The following is a 19,376-nucleotide window of genomic DNA, read 5'->3' as shown; positions in this document are numbered from 1 at the left end:
GCGACCACCAAGGAGCTCTTCCTCACGATCATTGGTAAATAAATTATACATCTTCTCTAATTATAAACCCTGCTATAAGTTAGTGAAACACTTCAAGACACAGGACTGAATTAATTTGTATGTCTTTTGCTATGAGTGCCGAAGTCCAGATCGTCGTGTGTGTGCAGGGCGAATAGCCACTACGCTAGCTAACTAATGGCAGCAATGGTGTTAGCTTAATTGAGTGCGTTGAAAGTTTCTTTGGGGGGGGGGGCTTGTGGTTATTGAATGAGGAGAAAGAACCGGACCACAAAAACAACATGTTAATATATCTGTCCCAGAGAATTTGCCCACAGTTTGAATGTGTAGCTTTAGCTAGCGGTTCCCGCCTGTTCTTTTCAAATGTCTAACGAAGGGGGATTAACTTCCTGCCCTGGCTTGACATGGACGTGACTGGAAACGAGACACTGACACACGAACGGTGATAACACAGTGATAAACAACTGCTCCTAAGAGACGTGCTGAGTTTTAAAACGTTTCCTCTCCCCAGGAACTCTGACCGGGCGAGAGCAGCCGACATGGTAAGAGCTCCAGGACTGCAGCAGTGTAGGGTTGATCAGTCAGTGGTCAGCTGCCTGCTTCACTCTCTGTCTGTGACTCACATTATGTCTGTTGATTCTTATTAATCTGTCGATTAAGGAAAACTGGATGCATTCATTAACTTTCTGATTTTAAATTTTCAAGCACAATTCATGTGAACTTTGTCTGCTGTTATTCAAATTAGGTTAATTATTTGCATTTTAGATGAAGCTGCTTGTCGACTTGGCAAGAGATAGTTACCAACTCATCTGAAGTGAGGTTATTCAGATAGTTTACATTTTGAAAACCGATTTGGTTTTTTATTTGTTGCAACACGGTGGATGATTGAAGATGTAAAGGTAGGTGTTAAGGAGAAAAGGGCTAGCTGCAGTTGGAAGAAGTTAGCTAGCTAGAAGGCTAGCTCTTGGGGCTATGAGCTTTCTAAAAAAAGACTGTGGAGCAAATTACTCCTTAGATTAGGCTACGAATAGGCCTGCTACAAGTGCAGGAAGGTATTACTAAGGAAGGAGTGAGTCTTTAAAAAGACTGTTTATAAAGCAATGAATATCTGAATTTTAGAGGAAACAAGAGCAATCTCACAAACTCGTCTCAGTGAGGGTGAGCGCTGACCATGCCTGCAGTTACTTTTATACTCGGAAGCGTACGAGCAACTCGCGTTCAAATGATAACACTCCTCTTTTGATTGGTGGATCAGGAACGAAACAGTATTTGATTTGTTTGTGTCAGTCCAGCCCCTAGCATTTCACCACTGAGGGAGCTTTCACTAACCAGTGACAGGTGGTCGGCCTTTCTTTTTTTTCTTTTTTTCTTATTATTTTTTTTTTGTCTGTGACATAGCGCCCCCCCCTGGAGAGGGTCCGCGCACCCCCCCTGTCGGCTGTAAGCTAGTGCTATCAATGTATTATTGTTAGGCTCTAAAATATTTAAATTACACTTATCAACCATCAGAATTCATAAAACGGTATTTGTTCCAACTTTCCCTAAGTTTACGAATGTAAAAAAACAAAACATTTCACAGCTTTAAAACTGAGTTGTTGTTATGTTTTTAATTTGTGTATCAAAAGCCGTCTCGATTACATAACATTATTGCATTACATAAATCATGGGATTCATAATGTTTTCATGATTTAAAAAGAAATGGAGGAGCAGGATCAGCTTCGGTCCTCAGCATCTCTTCCTGTGTCTTGGGCTGTTTTGAGGAAACAGAAACTCAAGCTAATATAGAACAGGTAACTTTAAAAGCTCTGTGTGTTTCATTTCATATGGGAGCCTGCTGCTGCTGGGGACTCACCTGTGTTCTGCAGGAGTGTCCACTCTGCCTTCAGTCTGTCTCTCAGTTTCTCCACAGACTCCACATCCTCTGATGGAGGAGCCAGGAGTGGCCCCAAAGAGGGAGCAGGGTCCCCGAGGAGGGATGAGGCAGTGGGTCCGACACATTCCTTATCATTGTCCTAGAAGAAGAGCAAAATACTAGCGAGATAAAAACTAGCACTTCAACACCAGTGAAGAATGAGACGGCATTTACAAGACCTCTATGTACCCCTGTGTTCTTACCTGCATAAGCACCAGTGTGTGTCCTTGTGCGAGGCCCTGCAGTAGACCAGTTAGTTGTTGCCACACGCTATCACACACACCGCTGTCAGACATCCGAACCAATACAACCAGACTGGGGTCGTACTGGTAACCCAAAGGCAGGAGGAGACCCATCACTGCCTGCATGAACCCAGAAACGTCCCTGAAGCCCTGGAGGACGACAAGTACATGTGGGATGTGTTTCCATTGGCAATATGAAGACAAAGGTGTGTTGATACCTGAGTCTACCCCTCCAGACCCGACAGGCCGGGCGGGCTCAGTCAGAAGTTTTACATTATTTTTATTTAGATTTTGTACATTTACATTACACGTCTGTATTAAACAAGTAATAATAAGGTGCGTCAGAGACAGAGTTACACAAACTCAGTGCAACTTACGCTAAATGGATTGATCTCAGGTTCGGGTTCAGACACAGAAATCTGAATACCAGTCGGATCGGTTTTGTGTCAGATTAGGTTCATGTTCCCTCTGGTTTTGACCGATTCAGACAGAAAGCTGCAGCACCGATTTCTTACAATATTCAATGCATCAAATGGATCAGTTTGTCGCCAAAACATATCATACAATATATCCGTACTCAAATATTGATTGGCATGTATTGGAAAAGTAAGTTTTTTCATAATACGATCATAAAGACAATAATACTGAATTAGCATTAAGTGCAGAAGTACAAATATACAGTGAATATGGAGTGACAAATCCTGATTATGATTTTTCTTATTTCTCTTATCATAATTCACAGTATAATACCTTCTTCAGATGCACAGGAATGTAGTATCTGCTTGCACGTTCCTCTGACACCTTGTTGCTGAACTGCATCACAAGGGTTTTCCTACGGACAGAAACATTCTAGTTTAAATGTTGTTTGTGCTTTTTCTCATTTGTCATCACAAGTTTGATCACAAATAATAATCACCCGTCTTCAGTGAACTTCGGAACGCTCCAGTCTCCGACACACACAACCAAGACCCTGCAGCAAGAGAAAGCCGAATCAAATCTGAATACGTTTTGTACTAACTAAAAACAATAAAAATCCATCTTCTTATCTCTCTCTCAGCAAAAAGGTACATGAGCACATTTCCAGAAAATCCTGAGCTATTGTTTTAAGTGTGACACATTTCCTGCAGTGTTTTTTCTAAAAGAGAATCTCTTTTAAAACGCAGTCATTGTATGTACAGTTCAGATCCACATGTTCATACCGGTTCCTGAGTACAGATGCAGCATGCTGGATAACACACATCGTCGCCATGGAGGGTGCAGGGACCAGCGCCAGGCCGCTGCAGACCTGAGAGGCAGTAATTCAATAGAAATGAGGCCAGCAGCTCATGTACGCAGGTCAGCACAGAGAACAATGTATTTACAAACATGTCACATCACATCATTCAAAAAGACAAGACAGACCATTATCATGACTTTACCTCATTCTTCTCCATTTTATCTACCAGGGCGATGACTCTGGAGAGGGTCGAGAGAGCTTCTCCATCATCTGCTTCTTTCAGGAACTTCTCCCTTATTGAGGCCAAACATCCATGTGAATAACAAGAAATACATTTGACAACTACAAGTCGGGTTAACTACAGAGGATGAAGCACATCCCCAGCTCCATACTTGAGTTTGTTGACTATCAATGGGTCGAGATCCTCTGATAGAGTGAAGGGATGGCATCCGTCCGGGCAGGCGACACCATCAGGGAGAACTACAGCAGTACGAACAGCAGGGGCGAGGCGTTTATCAGGCTCTGGCCACACAGTCTCTTTATCGCCATCCTCTTTTTCTTCTGTTTCTTCTGCCAGTTTAAAGCGCTTGGTGCTGATATCAGAGGTGGGCAGATCCGCTGGAGGGAAAGATGGATTTAACATTTTAAAAAGCAGAGAACATCAGGAGTCTTTCATGATTGTTTTGTTCTTGTTTTAACCTCCTGTCACTCCGACCAGCTCTCTGGTGAGGACAATTCGAAAACCTTTCAGCCTTGACTCAACAGCAATATCCCTCCTCACGCAAAACAGGGAAAATACTCCACATCCTCAACGATCAATAAATTAACCATGGAACACACTTCACACTCAGGAAAAAAAACAGACATCAGTCACATCACCACACCACAGAATAAAAAGTAGTAGATAATTTCACAACTCACTATGGACAGATCTCTTTATAGAAAACAATGGAAAAACTAACTGCATCTTTTAACGACATAAAATACATCAGTATATAAAAAATCCCTCACAAAAAAAACATATAACACAACTCTCCTCTACCTTTTTCTTTTATTTACTTATACTGTTTTTCGCTATTACATCAAGACTACACAGAAACTTCACAGATTTCCACAAAACATGGTGCATGGATGAGGTAATGTTCAGGAAAGTACCCAAGGAAATGTGGTGTGGAGCATTGATTTTCTTCTTTTTTTGACATTGTGAGATAGTCCATATTTTAAGATTTACTTTTATTTGATTATTCATGAATCTTGATGAAGAAAAAATTGAAATTAAGCACGTTATGGGACTTTTAATTTTGTGGCTGTCCACAAACATTTGTATAAAGCCTGACAATGCCTCAACATAACGTGAGTCTGTATCTTCACGGGCTTGAGACTAAAAGCAAAGAAATGTTTAAAAAAATTAAACGAAGCAATGAATCGAAATATGTTCCCCAGATGTCCTTAGCTGCTCCTCATCTCTACTTAAGGCCTCAGCTCGAGGAAGTAAACAAACCTATATTATTATAATTGCATTGTTGGTAACGTAGGTACCGGCCTTAAGAGCAATAAATGTGAACTCTGTTTCTGCTGCATTGTTTCGATCCCTTTAAAAAACATTACAGTGGGACTCTGATACATCTAAAATAGCGACGTGAAGTTGGTGAAGCTCATAAACGATGATGTGGATGTTATACCTGCATGTTTGAGGCAGGACCAGTACTGCCTGTGAGCTGATCGTGCGCAATGAAGGGACTCGAGTGCACTAACAAGAGAAAAATAACATCACTACTGTTGTAAAACATACACAAGATAATGTCTGAATTCAACTGACAGGCAGGAAATACCTTCTACAGGGACCTTGGAGGTTGGCAGGTCGAGGGGCAGGGTCTCCGAGCAGCGTTTGAACTGTCTGACACACAGACTGGGCGAGGGAGGTCAAGTTGTAGCCTCCCTGGAAAACACAGAGAAACCGCTTACATCCTTTTGTTTAACACACTGGTTACTAGAAATATGTAGAAGTACGAAACATCATGTGAATATGACCATATACTATATCTACCAACAGATTAGATGCACGGTAATGTAATAATTTTTGGATACAGTGCATTTGTGTTCATCTTAGGAGTGGTTTGTGTGGCCTGACATTAACAAACTGACCTCCAGCACAGCACACACTTTGCCTTCCGCGAGGTTCATGAGAAGGTGAGTGAGGTGGGCAAAGATGTCCGGAGTGGCACACATTTCACCCTGAAAAAAGAAAGAGACATCACAGTGGTAGACAACACTAGACACATAGTTTCACAATGCACTACATCAGCACAAGATACCTCATAAATTCATCAAATCCATTATCTTTATCCTGTAAGGGTCATGCTGGATTGGGAACAGCCACGGGAGGTTGCCGGCATATCACAAGGCAAACATGCAGACAAACTTTCACTTTCACACCTACAGTTAATTTAGAATCTCCAATTAATATAACCACAATCTGTGGGACTGTGGGAGTAAGCCGGAGTACCTGCTCAAAACCAATTGGGAGAACATGCAAACTCGGCACAGAGAGGCTGTGGCCAAACTGGGATTTTAATCAAAGTACATTTTTGGGCTACTGGATAAATTCCACATACACAATAAAAAAAAAAAAAGGGTTTATTTATACTAATTTATATTCAATACCTCTGGGTCACCAATGGCTGAGTCGAAGCCGGCACACACCAAAACCAAGTCTGGGCAAAACTGTGACAAAGGAAACAACACTCGGATGACAAACACTTCTAACACATCAGACTGTTCATCTGTCAGCAAAGTGCGAATCCTTCGACTCACCTCGTATGCAACCGGCAAGAGGAGATGACAGAAGACTGAAAGATAGTCACTATTCTGCATTTTCGTCTGAAATAACATTATGAGACCTATTAGATAAATATGCACACGCAACCATCATTGCTAAAAGGACAGTTAATATGAGAATGTATAACCTGCATGTTGTACCAAATCATTGCATTGAATTATTATAAAAAGGTAAAAAATGAAATTGTATTTATTTATTAATTAAATAATACATTTTTTGTAGCTTGTTTAGAAAAATACTAATAGTATCAAGGTGCTATTTTTTAAAGAGCACAAACTCCATTAAATGTCAATAAAAAACACAAAAGTAGAGTCTGACATAAAGGAAACAACTTTTGTGCAAAGAAGAAAATATATATTTTTTAAGTTAAACAGTATTTTTGTTGTTACTCACCTTGTTCCATGGAACATTAATATTGAAACCAGCTCCTTTGTCTTTGCCGACACTGTCAAAGTCGGAATCTCTGAGTTTAGGCCAGAAGTTCTGATGCTCGTAGCGGTGCCATGAGAAGTAGAGCACGCTGAGACAAAATGCAGCATTTGTCAGAAGACTAGTCAACAATCCACATAAACATGTCAGCTTCCGTCAGTTAGCAAAGACTCACCTGGGATCATCTTCAAAACAGTACTGGACCCCTTGACCATGATGTATATCCCAGTCAACTATCAACACCCTGAAAATACCAGAAGAGGTCAATAAAATACAGACAGAACCAATATGGTCCAACCAGAAAAAAAAAAAAAAGTCATGTTACCTTTTAACTCCATATTTTTGCTTTGCATATTTTGCTGCTATGGCCACGTTGTTGAACACACAGAAACCATTAGCAGCGCTGCGCATACTGTGGTGTCCTGGTGGTCTGGGACAGAGAAATCATACACTTCATGATTAACGTCATGTTGTTTCATCTAAATTAAGAACTGTGAGACGAAATTACTGAAAACTGAAAAAAGGATTGTATGAATATAAACAAAATAGAAAAATAAGCTGAATTCAGATTTGTGAAGCAGTAGACACATATTTGTCATATGTATGGTTTACTATTTTAGTTCAACATATCTAAGATTTATCTCCTTAAGTTAATCGATGACAAACACACAAGCCCTAAAATGTTGACATCACAAATGAACTTTAGCCTGTCACATTAATAATTTACTGGTTGGTCCTGTTTTTATAATTATTCCCTTAATAATTGCCTCAAGTTTTTTGTATTTGCTTAATAGATCTTTGAATTACAGAATTATTTGCAGATTTCTATTGTATTCTATGGCCATAGCTCGTCTCTTCTAGAGTATTAATTAATTCTTGAAGGAGTAGCTCTCGTTGATTTTTCAGGGTAACTGGCTAAAAATATTTCAATGTGAACCGCCTCCTTTGTATTTGTTTGATTCATTGCTGTGTCTAACTGGTTAAACAGCCTCACCTGACCAGAGCCATGCCATTCCTCACCTTCCCTGTCATCACACTGTCCACCAGTTGCAGAGCAGCTCCTGCAGCCAGCTCGGCACAGTGATAGATGTTCTACGACGGTTTGAAGGAAAGGGAGGAAATTAGTCAGGAAGGAAAATTACATACATTTTTTCTCCACAACCAGAAAATAATTCATCTTACAACAAATTAATTATCAACATATGAGGAATGTGAAGTGTGGGACTAACTTGGTGGAAGTAGACGTCTCCATATTGGAGGGTGAACTCCTTCAGGTCCTCCAGAGTCATGTAGGGGGTCTTCTTTACTGCCTCCAAATATTCCTCACTGTTGGCATCAGAAAAGTACATCATGCTGAATGATGTCAGGTGTTTATCTCACCTCCATGAACCAGGTGTGAGGTCTTTCTCGATATCATATCTGACCTGTGAACCCGCAGAATGTCTGAATCCGTTGCCTTGCGGACCGGTACGGAGACACAGCGATCAGCCAGACCGCCATGAACCAAAGCTTCATGACTCACAGTTAAACGCTCGGGTACTTCAATCTTACACGCTGGACTGTAGAAAGAAAAATATTTCAATCACTTGTTTAATTCACAAGTTGACTTTTGTCTTCTCTACAAACTGTATATAAACAAGCATTTAACATACATTGAGGTCTAACGTCTGACACACTTACCATAAAATGATCCCTCATCCTAACCCATATTTGGTGTTATAGAAGGATTTAAGAAGTTGCAATATTCTTCACTTTAAGAAGAAAAATAATTAACCTTTAAAAATATGAATTGGTCAAAAAACTAAAAAACTAATAAAGACTAAGATGCACACAGAGCAATGCTATTTTTTACTATTCAGTTTAGGGATTATCTGAAAAAATATATCGTCAAGATCTTTAAGACATAATTAAGTTAGTGTACTGACAATTTAATTCCAGATTTAATTCAGTTGAAAATTTGTTTGACAATCGATGTTCAGTGCAAACCACAAACCCCTTTGTTATTTCAAATCTTGAAAAGTAGATGTTACACTGGGAAAAATGATTCTGGACATCAGCTTTATTTAGTTCTGCTTGTATGCTTTCTGTTGTGCACACGAACCATATGACACAAACACAGGCAGAGCAACGTCCTTTAAGATTAGATAAGATGTACTGATTCCACATCATAAAAATGTTTTTGTGAGAAAACATGTGAAAGTATAGAATTATACAAATAAAACTTCAGATGGCTTATTATTTGTACAAGAAAGTACTTGAGTAAATTGCAGTGGCACAGTATGATGCACGAGGGTAAATCAAAGTGCACATGAAAAATGAAACCTTAGGAAAAAGACAATAAAGAGAAACTAAAGACAGAAGAAGTTCATGAGATTATTTCAGTCATCGTGAGAAGATTGAACTTCATAAACCCAGGGCGCACAAACCAGACTGTTAATATAAACATAACCATATGAATACGACTGCTCGAATACCGGAAGTATGTGCCCCTCAGTAAGTGACCGGACTAGCATCAATAAACTGCAACTATAGCTCCTACCTCACTGTTATTCCAGAGAATACGTAAAAAGAGACGATAAACACCCGTTAACCCCATAGACTGTATATAAACAGGTTAGCCCTCGTCACGAATCAAACCCTAAAGTTGGTGTGTACTCACTCAACCCAGAGCAACTTGTATTTGGTCATCTCCTCATCGTAAATCAACGCTGTCCCCATCTTCACCGCTCCTCAAATCTGCGTCCCATGGAGAAATGTGCAAGAACAAACATGCATGTGCATGAGCAACTACATGTGTGCAATAACCAGGAGAAGAGAGTTCGGATCCTGCCACTTACCGACCAGCTCGCACTGTAAACAAAGAGGCTCACACAGACCAGCACAGTGATATACTCGTCTGTCTGCAGGAGGAGCTGATGGAGTCAGAGCCACGACCACAGACACACATGTATTCACTTTATGTGTTCAACTGCTGGAGCTGCTCATTCATGTCAACTTTGCAGCGGGGGGCGGGACGAGCGTGCATCGTTATTGGCTGATGTACCCCGCCAATCAAAAGCTTCCCGGAAAGAGAAGGCACAAACGTCTTTCTACTTGTATTGCCGCCACCAGCTGGACTGGAGTGTGGACCGAGCGCTCATGCGGAAAACAAAAAAGAACTAAATCAATAAATACAATCTATATCCTTTCAGCCAAATCTACATCACTGTAAGACTTGCCTGCTGTTTTTCCTGATCCAATCACATTATCTGCAATGAAGTAATGCATTTTCTACACATGCACACTTGAGGGTTAATGGCAGAGGAAGTCACACCTTGCTAATCCTTAAGCGACAAATTTTGATTTGTGAATCTGGGCTTTACAAATAAAACTTGATTGATTGCTGTTCCACTGTTTCTGGCTGGCTACAGTGTGGACATTGTCCAGTTGGGTGCCTGCCTATTTATGTAATGTATGGTTCTCAAACGAGTGATTATGCTTTCTTCACTTCGTTTCCAGCCGACCTTCCTCCCCATACCAACACGTCTCTGTGTATTATAAAGACGTCATCTTGTTTCATTAATGTCACCAAGTGATTGTTTGGCTATAATATCCACCTGCTCATTTCCCTCCACACCAGCATGAGCAGGAACCCAAAGGAAGCATGTGAGTATACCCCTTAATCTCCATTCTGACGAGTGTCAACAGGCAGGTCCACAGACATGATGAGGGTTGTTGGGCATAATTAAGTTAAACAAACCTGATGGCCTGGAGGGAGAAAATGACCTTAAGTCTCTTCACTAACTGAATGTTTTAAAAAGATCCTTTTCTGTTCATAATGTGTTATCAGGGGCGTTTCTAGGATTGAAAGAAAGGGGGGGCTTAGCCCCTAAGGATGCTGAATGTTTGCGCGCACAGCGCGTGCCAATTTTTTTGGGGCTCATTTGGGGCTGCGGATATCCATGTTTCATACAGTTCATAGATTGGTTCAATCAGAAAGAGTGTGATTTTTCTCTGTATCTTTGCTTGCATTCATTCAGTATAAGATAACAGAAAAGACAGAACTTAGGGTGATTGTGAAATTTGACAACACAAATATGAACTGATTATAAACAACAACATTCTATAGCCACTGATATTATTGTTTAAAATACTAGAGATAGATATTAATGCAAAGAATAGAGAGCTGTCGATAGTTATTTCTTACATTTAAAATTTGCTCGTTCACACTCTTGCTCACTGGAGACATTTTCTAACAAAATAGCTAGCTAGCTAGCTTAGTGTTAACATAGCTCATTACAATATTCCCTTTCATTTGCCTCAAGTAAACCTAAATTTAAGCAGGTAACAATCATTAACAACTACAGGTAGCCACATTCTGTAACTACCTGTACTTACAATTTCACTCTGTGCATCATTTACTATGAGCTAAACTCCATGGCAGAGTGAGAAAGCCAGCGCAGCAGCGATGCAGACTCCCCAAGGTCCTAGTGCCCGGTCTTTTATTGTTAAGTATGATGAGAGGCTATTGGATTGTAATTTGAAGGAAGAGAAAACATAAAAAAACAGAAACGCACACACATATGTAGCATGTTAGAGTTATAAATAACTTATCCATGTGTAAAACAATACACATGTTTTTAGGGGGGCTTCAGCCCCCCTAAAACAGGCCTAACAACGCCCCTGTGTGTTATCATTGTGATTTTAACATCATCTGCAAAGATGAAACTATTGGTCGACCCTCCTTTTCATATGGTACAGAAAAATAAAACCACTAATGTGAGTTTATAGGACTTATTTTAATGGGAAAACCACAATAAAAAACAGTTCATCACAATTCAATAAACAAATACAAGTATAAAATATAAAAACAGATTATATGAACAGTAATATTGTCTTTAGTCAGGGACCCCCTCTGGGGAACTGGTGGCATCTTTCCTGTGGGAAGGAACTGGAGGAGGAATTGGGTTTATGAACTTGTGTCCAAGTGAATAATATGTTTATTTATTAGAATGTTTTTATCTTTTTAGAATATTGACATTTGACATTCTCCCACAGTCTGAGTCTGGCCCACTTTGGAATTCAGTCCATTGTGGATGTCGAGTGTCTTCAACATTTAGAATTTACTGAAAATGTTTTAAATACAATGTTAATTAACAGCAACTTGTCTGGATGTCCTCACACTGCAAGGTGAAACTAGATTTAAGTGGATTGACTTTTCATTATTCTGTTATCTTTTCGGATGTTCTGCCATTGTTCATGTGACATCTCAACCTTCGGCCACCATGACACCCACCTCCCCCACCACCTCCTCATCCTCTGTCCTGTCCGCTGTTTCCTCCTGTGTTCTTGTAGGAAAAGCTGAGCTCCTCTCCTCTTTCTCCTCCTCTCCTTCATCCTTTTTTCTCTCCCCTCCCTCTGCTCCTCTTCTCTTCGTCCTGCACAACATGAGAATGACTCCTCTGCATCTCTTCCTGAATGAGGGGTCGCAGGCAGCATAGAGGAGAGGGTTCAGGCAGGAGTTGAGGTAAGCTAGACAGGTGACATAGGGGTGAGCAGCCAGCAGAATCTGATCTAAAGAGCAGGAGTAGGGGACAAAACCAAACTCCAGAAGCATGGATACTGTTTTATTAACATGCAGAGGCAGCCAGCACAGGAAGAAAGCCAACACTAACGTCACAATGACCCTGAGAAGTCTGCGTTGGCGTCTACGGTCAGGACGAGGGCCCCGTCCAAAATGTCTGCTGAGGAGCTTGGCCAGTGAGCAGTAGCAGACCAGTAAGATGACAAGAGGGAGCAGGAAGCCAACTACAGTAGATTTAAGACTCAAGGCAGCGGTCCACCACATCTCTGCCCTCTCTTTTTCTGCCTCGTCCATCTCTGCTCCAATCAACATGGAGTAATCCATCTGGCAGGATAGGAACATGGGTACAGAGTCAGCCGGCTCTGGCTGCCAATCATCCTCATATTCGTTTTCAGGTTCCAACTCGCTGACGGAGCGCAACAGCAAACCCGGAAGTGCCAACACCCCCGCCAGCAGCCACACCCCACCGAGGACCCACAAGGCCCTGCTGGGGCAGCTCTGTGGGGCATGGTGGCTGGAGTGTCTGCGTCCAGTTAGGACCCAGTACCGCTCCACACTGAGCATGCTCAGGCTGAACACGCTGGCATACATGTTGAGAGCAGTGAGGAAGCTGCTGATTTGGCAGAGGGGTTGCCCAAAGGGCCAGTGGTAGCCCATAGCTGTGTAGACGGCCCACAGAGGGAGAGTCACAAGGAAGCAAAGGTCAGCTAGAGCTAAGCTGGCAATCAGAGAGTCTGTCAGCGAGCGAGACGGACGTGGGAAGGAGGCAGGAGAGGAGGAGGAGTTGGAGGTGTCCGAGGAGGGTCTGTAGTTTTGTCCTGAGGATAATCCACTGCTCCCTTTGTTTTTCTGAAGAATACACTCATGCTGAACTCTGCCTGCTGTGTTGGTGCTCTGTGGTCGGCTTCTGAAAAAGATGTTGCAGCAGAACTTTCCAACCCCGGTTTGGTGTTTATCTCCGGTCCTCGTTCTCCTCCCCTCAGCCCGGTCCAGGTAGACCCAGAGCACCAGGCTGTTGCCGAGGCAACCAACCAGGAAGGCGAGCAGGTAGACGGACGGGATGATGTAGAGGGAGGGAGACCAGTCTGTGTAGTCGCAGTAGAGGAGGGGAGGGGGCGATGCAGAGGGGAAATCGACATCTGACATTTGTGTATCCATCTCCTGTGTTTCTATATGAGATGAATTTCCTTTAACATCACTGGCAGTTCCAGTACTTTACTGGTGAGCTGAATTTTAGAAGCAAAGATGTCCTGTGACGGTTGAACTGTGGGAGATGGCCTTGGTTCTACTTGGGGATTTGGTTGTTCCACTCCTCTCTTTCACTTCCTCCTGTACCTTGACTCAAATGCCCTGAAAATACAGTGAAGCACTGTTAGATGAATACACCTTTGCAGCAGGAACAGATACTGTTGAGTCAAAGTCACACTTTAGCTTCTTAAATACAAATAAATAAATAATAAATAAATATCTCCTGCAAACAACATAATAACAAACATTGAACTGTATTTCCCCTTGTGTGGAGGGATATTTATTTTCATTCATCTTATTCATTGACTTATTTATTCAATTATTTGTTTTATCTTAGTTTAGCTTTTTCCCCTGCTCAGAGCTTATCACTACAATTTAGTCATTGTGCTGCATTGTGGCTGTATAATGTTGACACCCATACTTTTCTGTTTTGTATATTTACAATGAAGTAATTTTAAAAACCTGCAAGATTTTAGCTGATTTGAAACCGTTAAACATTTAAACACTTCCTGCGACTATGTTGTGTCTCGCTGTCACCTTTAAATGAACTGATTAAGATTAACAAAAATCTTCTGCACAGATGTTTGATGGATGGCTGCATTTCTGATCGGTGTTCACACTGGTGGATAGAAATATATTACTCAATGAGCCTCAGTTGTCTGTGTGAGTTTATTACAACCCAGGTCTGATAACAGAGAAAATTGGGAGTAAACAAATTATAAGTCCGGGTCCCTCGTAGCTATGTTAGGATTGTTACTATCCTTTAAAAAACTTAAAGCTATACTGCTCACATATAAAATAAAGGGCAGAATAAAGGGCAGAATTTCAAGAAAATGTTATCAAATCTCATGCAAAGGCAGAAACTGGCAAAGGTCTGAGCAGGGCTATGACATTACATGACTCAAGTTATCCTCCATGAGAGTCCTGACATTATTTATAATGAGGCTCAGTACAGACACTTACCTCAGGCTGCTTGATCAGCTTTGATGAGATCCTCTCTGAGATTCTTGTGACTGTGAGATGATCATCGGGGAGTGAGAGTCCCCCTCCGTCCACTCATGCTGTCTTCTCTCCAGTCCCTTTCTCCTTTTCTTCTCCCAATCCCTGCATCTGCACTGTGTCAGCTCCAGAAGGTGTGTCTTCTCCTTAAGTCTGCACACACACAAACGCACACACACATTCACACACACGCACACACACAGAATCTTCCTTTCTCAAACCAGACCACCCCAGCAGAGTTACGAGACCTGCAAACACCCCCTCTGCCCCACTCAACATAAACACACACCTCTGGAGAGACACAATAACCCAGCCCCCCACAAACGCACACAACCTCGAGACATGCAAACAGACGCACACACGGCCCCCCCACCACCACCATCCAATTCTCGGGGCCGCTCATTTTCTCTATGCACAGACACAAACACTGTGTAAATGTACATTCAGGACACGAATGAGTGCAAACGTAGGAAAGCTCTTTGTGTTTGCTCTTTCACATGTTTAAACACATGTTGAAATGTCGCAGCCCACATGGAGCACAAACAACAACTAACAGCCCTCACATTGGGCCTGAGCACAATATCAACATGGATACATTCAAAAAGAGTCAGTGTAAAAAGACAAGTTTCAGATGAAAGTAGATCCTAACTCACAGCTGTGTTAACTGTCTCTAAAAGGACACTGCAACTTCACAGAGATAGACATCAGTAACACGACCAATGACTGTCAGGCTCAAAATCAATAAGCTTTATTCGGTGCTAACAACAGGTGTTTATTGAAACTGAAGATCAATAGAATCCAAGAGGAAGAACTTTTTGGATGCAAAACTTTTTATTAGTTATTTTGGCTTTTAAGAAAAACAATTACTGAACGATTATGTCTTGGTAATACAAAAGGTTTTGGAACTTTTAATTGAAATCTGTCTCTACGTTTAAGTAAAGAGGTACTTACTTAATACCTAATCTCCACCTCATTTCAGAGGGAAATAAACTTTCCCCTTCTCTACGCATTGATCTGACAGCTGAAGCAACTAGTCACTTTTATAAATAAAGACAATAATAAGCATATACAAATACCATGCCTTGTATTTATAAGGTTATATATGTGACCTCTATGCCAGATATGACATTACAATGCTGCTTACATCTTGCACAATTACTTCTTCACTTTGATATGTACAATTTGCAGAGAATGCTTAATATTTGTTATGATTTAAGATTTGGAAATCAGGTATTTTACTTGTAATCAAGTTTCTTCCAATTGTTGTAAAGCAACTTTTCAACACTTTTATGTGTGAGGATGCTTTGTTTTCACAGGCTCATTGTCTCATTTGCCCTATACAGACATTGTTAGCTGACTTGATTAATATGTGTGATACTGCATTTAGCGAATACAGCCAATTATAGTCATGGAGTGAGGGCTGCCATTATAGTCATCAGAGCAAGCCTAATTATTTTAATGCAGAGATTATATAATGTCCAGGTCATGTTGTGGTAATGATCGACCGAAACAAAGATTTAAATAACTGGTTAAAAACATGTAGTAGATGTTGTATTAACACAAGGGGAATTAAAAACAACAAAATAAACCACATATACAGTTTACTCATGCATTATTCTCTCACACATATTCCACATTTTTTCACTAGGCGTAGAAAGAGTTGTGACTGTAACTGGATTTCCAGGTAGAACATAACGATTCCCTGTGTTTAAATTGTTATAACTTATATAATAAACTTTAACTCAAATACAACAAACCTGCTTCAGTTACGGTTTAAGACGTTAAATCCTTCTTCTTTACAGTCTCATACACTCTCAGTTTTGCCCTAAGCAGCAGCTCCTTACTCACCTCTATTGTGACTGCTTTTCTAATTTAAAAGATCTTAAATAATGCACTACTATACAAAACATTTTCTCAGTTTTAAAATAATGCAAAACTTGTGAAAGGTGCTCACCTTTAAAGATGATAGTAAAGAAACATTTTAACATTAAAGTTCTGTCTCTTGACCACAGTGTTGTCTTTACATCTCAGATGAATGGAAAGATACTGTAGGTCAACATGTGGTAACGGTGTAAACAGTGGGACGGTCCAGTTAGTATACAGGAAGTGTTTGTTTCCACAGGGGTAGAGGTCACGCTGTTGTTATGGAAACAGATGTTTCCAAACACAATCGTCTTTTCTCTCACTGAAACACACTGTGAAGGAAAGAAAGACAGAATAAACAGTGGAGAGAAGAGCAGGCTGAGCATCACAGTGGGAAAACAACAGGGGTACAAATGCACTGCAGTGTAACACAACAGGGTCGGAGCAGAGGAGCTGCACATAGGGATGCAAGACACGACAGACTTTGAAAGACCATATGCAAAGTGATCATCTACATACTGGACAGAGTGTACGTTCATTTTAACAGACTTTATATGCATTCATTTGTTTTGTTAAACAGCTTTTAAACTGACCTCATCCAACGTGCATGTTGGTCCTCTAGCAGCAAAAGTGAATTGATTCTTCTCAACTCATCTCATGGTTTTCTATTAAACATCATGGAGTTATCTTGCGTGTCATTATCCATGTACAAAAAAACTGCTGTTTAAATATCACATTTGCAATGAAAATATATATTTGTAATATATATATATATAAGATATTTCCTCCCTATAATGTTTTGTATTTAATTTTGTTGTTTTTGTATGTGGTTTTGATATATAGTTTGTATTTATGTGAACTAAACTAAACTAGACCTAATAAAACTAAACCAAACCAACTACAATTTTATCAATTTGACAAAGTTTATTATGTCAGGAATTAAAATACAAGAAAATGACACTTGTGTCCATTGAAGTTCAGAGGAAATCACTCAAAAAGTCATTTTAGATTCAGTATTTATACCTAAACTTGATTTTATACAAACTTGTTTTGGAGCCTTTTCACTGAATGTCTGTCTGCTTTGGAAGTTCACTGATTCCATCATCTTGTCTCTACTTCCTTAAATATAGTGGGTGGAATGGGTGATGCAAGGTGGGGAGGTGAAGGATGTAAGTCGGGGAGTTTTGTGAGACATCTTCAGACTGGGGGTTGCTTGTGTTACTCTGTTAATGTCGACATTTTTCCACCTTCTGGTCTCCTTGATACAGGGCCGGCCCTGGCAAAATTGGTGCCCTAGGCGAGATTTCAAATTGGCGCCTCCCAACATACCCCATTCCCCAATAACTTTTGGACTGTATACAGATGCACACACAGGCAGACACAATTGTAAGCTATAAAAAACAATAAAATACATAATAAAAAATATAAAAAGAGTCTGAAATCAGCTGTACTGATAGCATATCATGTCATGTCGACAAAAATAAACATTAATGATGTCCACAATCGGGGTGATTCTTACCTCTGTATTGTTCGTTCTTCTCCTCCTCTACTTTGCGGGGCTTTCTGAATTGTGCACCTGATAATTTAATCTTTTTTTGATTCATCTTTGACTCTAACCGCAGTCTATCACCGCAGCGTGTACGTCAGGGACACACCTGAGGCGGAAGCGCAAATTCTGTGCGAGCCGCCGCCTGACTGTTCACACAGGGAGCCATCCACTTTTATACTTTGTATGCATCATGCTGCTATGAGGAACTGTTGTGAGGTTGTTTTTGTAAAGGTTTGTTTTTCTCTTTTTGTGCATCCAGCGGCGTCGAGTGGAACGGCATATGCCGGTCAACTCGCCATGGCCGTACTCCGACACCCAATGGGACAGGTTCTGTTTGAGACTTGGATTGCTGCTCTGGCTGGATCGCTGAATGGTATCTGATGTGATCCCACCTCCAGCCTGTCATTTTGCTGCTGAGAGAGAGAGAGGGAGAGAGGGAAAGGGAGGAGATTCATTGATGGAAGGCGAATAAGGAGATTGAGACCATTCCATAGTTTAATACAAAAATTCTTTAGGGGTCCCAGCTAATTCAAAATTGCACATTGCTAAAGAGAGAAGCTGACAGGAAATATACTTGATGAACCTCTCTTCAGAGTATCTGGTCGTCGAAACCTTCTGGAGCTGTTTGCTGATATTGGCACAGAAGCACATTGTGTGAATAGTTTGATTTTATTATTTTTTTCAACTTTACGTGAAATTACTTTTCGATGCGACCCACTCATAAACCCTAACTGGCTATACAGCTGACAATGATGCACCTATATACAATACACTGTTACACAAGTACAGTTCTTTTAAAAAAAATCCATTCTCACATTTCGTAATTCGTACTTGGCCTCCAGAATGTTAATACATGTGAACACACAAGCGATAGGAATCCGAAGCTGTTTTTAAGACATAGCACACATACACTTTGACAAGTGCATGTTTTATTAAAACTATTTCAGATAATTGAATGTCTACCGATGCATGTTGAAATGATTTAATTCTTTCCTTTGGATTTTTAAGCTACGTATATTAGGATTAAGGTGTAAACAGAGACAGTTTCTCTGTTTGAGAAGGAAATTCTCTTCTTCTAATATTAATGGTTTATCTAAATTCTTCTAATAGACCTGTAGTTTATCTACTTGACGGTTACTTATGTAAGAGGTAGGTCTTTTTAACAGCTCATTTGTTTTGAATACACAAGTATCCACCATCGCTACACCTGTGTACCCATCATCCATATTGTGTTGTGTATGACTTTGACGGAAGTTATCTCCTGTTAGTACAAAACATTTGTGCCGCTTGTACTGTTTGCAGTGTAATTAATTGTAACCCTGACCCAGTATGCTTGTTGCACACAGAGTACCAAAGGAGATGTGTTGGTATAACATTTAAACCAAGTTGCTGGTCTCTCAACTCATACTGCATGTGACTATGCAGTATTCTTTCATTAGCAAAGCTCATTCAGGACAACAGCAGGCATGGTAACCTAAGTAAGGATACTGATGTGTTA

At 40.6% G+C, this 19,376-nt stretch overlaps 2 protein-coding genes across 2 annotated transcripts; both read right to left on the bottom strand.

Moving 5' to 3' along the window:
* Positions 1 to 1,606: 1,606 nt before the first annotated feature.
* On the bottom strand, positions 1,607 to 9,687 carry hdac10 (histone deacetylase 10). Its single transcript, XM_053427266.1, has 21 exons — positions 9,494 to 9,687; positions 9,316 to 9,392; positions 8,081 to 8,215; positions 7,886 to 7,982; positions 7,651 to 7,748; positions 6,982 to 7,086; positions 6,832 to 6,900; positions 6,621 to 6,747; positions 6,203 to 6,268; positions 6,053 to 6,112; positions 5,534 to 5,623; positions 5,221 to 5,327; positions 5,071 to 5,138; positions 3,781 to 4,006; positions 3,591 to 3,681; positions 3,372 to 3,457; positions 3,089 to 3,142; positions 2,923 to 3,004; positions 2,134 to 2,322; positions 1,871 to 2,030; positions 1,607 to 1,768 (listed from the first exon to the last, which is right to left on the bottom strand). The coding sequence occupies exons 2-21, from the start codon at positions 9,372 to 9,374 to the stop codon at positions 1,731 to 1,733; spliced, it is 2,007 nt and encodes a 668-aa protein (XP_053283241.1). The 5' UTR covers positions 9,375 to 9,392; positions 9,494 to 9,687; the 3' UTR covers positions 1,607 to 1,730.
* A 2,217-nt stretch (positions 9,688 to 11,904) lies between these two features.
* On the bottom strand, positions 11,905 to 13,482 carry aplnr2 (apelin receptor 2). The gene has a single exon (XM_053427281.1). The coding sequence runs from the start codon at positions 13,375 to 13,377 to the stop codon at positions 11,905 to 11,907; it is 1,473 nt and encodes a 490-aa protein (XP_053283256.1). The 5' UTR covers positions 13,378 to 13,482.
* Between the last annotated feature and the right edge of the window lie 5,894 nt (positions 13,483 to 19,376).

The sequence above is a fragment of the Pleuronectes platessa genome, chromosome 7, assembly GCF_947347685.1.
Source record: "Pleuronectes platessa chromosome 7, fPlePla1.1, whole genome shotgun sequence".
NCBI lineage: Eukaryota > Metazoa > Chordata > Actinopteri > Pleuronectiformes > Pleuronectidae > Pleuronectes > Pleuronectes platessa.
Note: the sequence above shows the minus strand (reverse complement) of the source record. Positions and strands in the feature narration are given on the sequence as shown.

Coding starts and splice junctions, on each gene's coding strand:
- hdac10 (XM_053427266.1), bottom strand. CDS start 9,374: ATGGGGACAGCGTTGATTTACGATGAGGAGATGACCAAATACAAGTTG. Junction 7,087..7,650: donor AATGGCATGGCTCTGGTCAG/GTGAGGCTGTTT, acceptor TCTCTGTCCCAG/ACCACCAGGACACCACAGTA. Junction 6,269..6,620: donor TTAATGTTCCATGGAACAAG/GTGAGTAACAAC, acceptor ATGTTATTTCAG/ACGAAAATGCAGAATAGTGA.
- aplnr2 (XM_053427281.1), bottom strand. CDS start 13,377: ATGGATACACAAATGTCAGATGTCGATTTCCCCTCTGCATCGCCCCCT.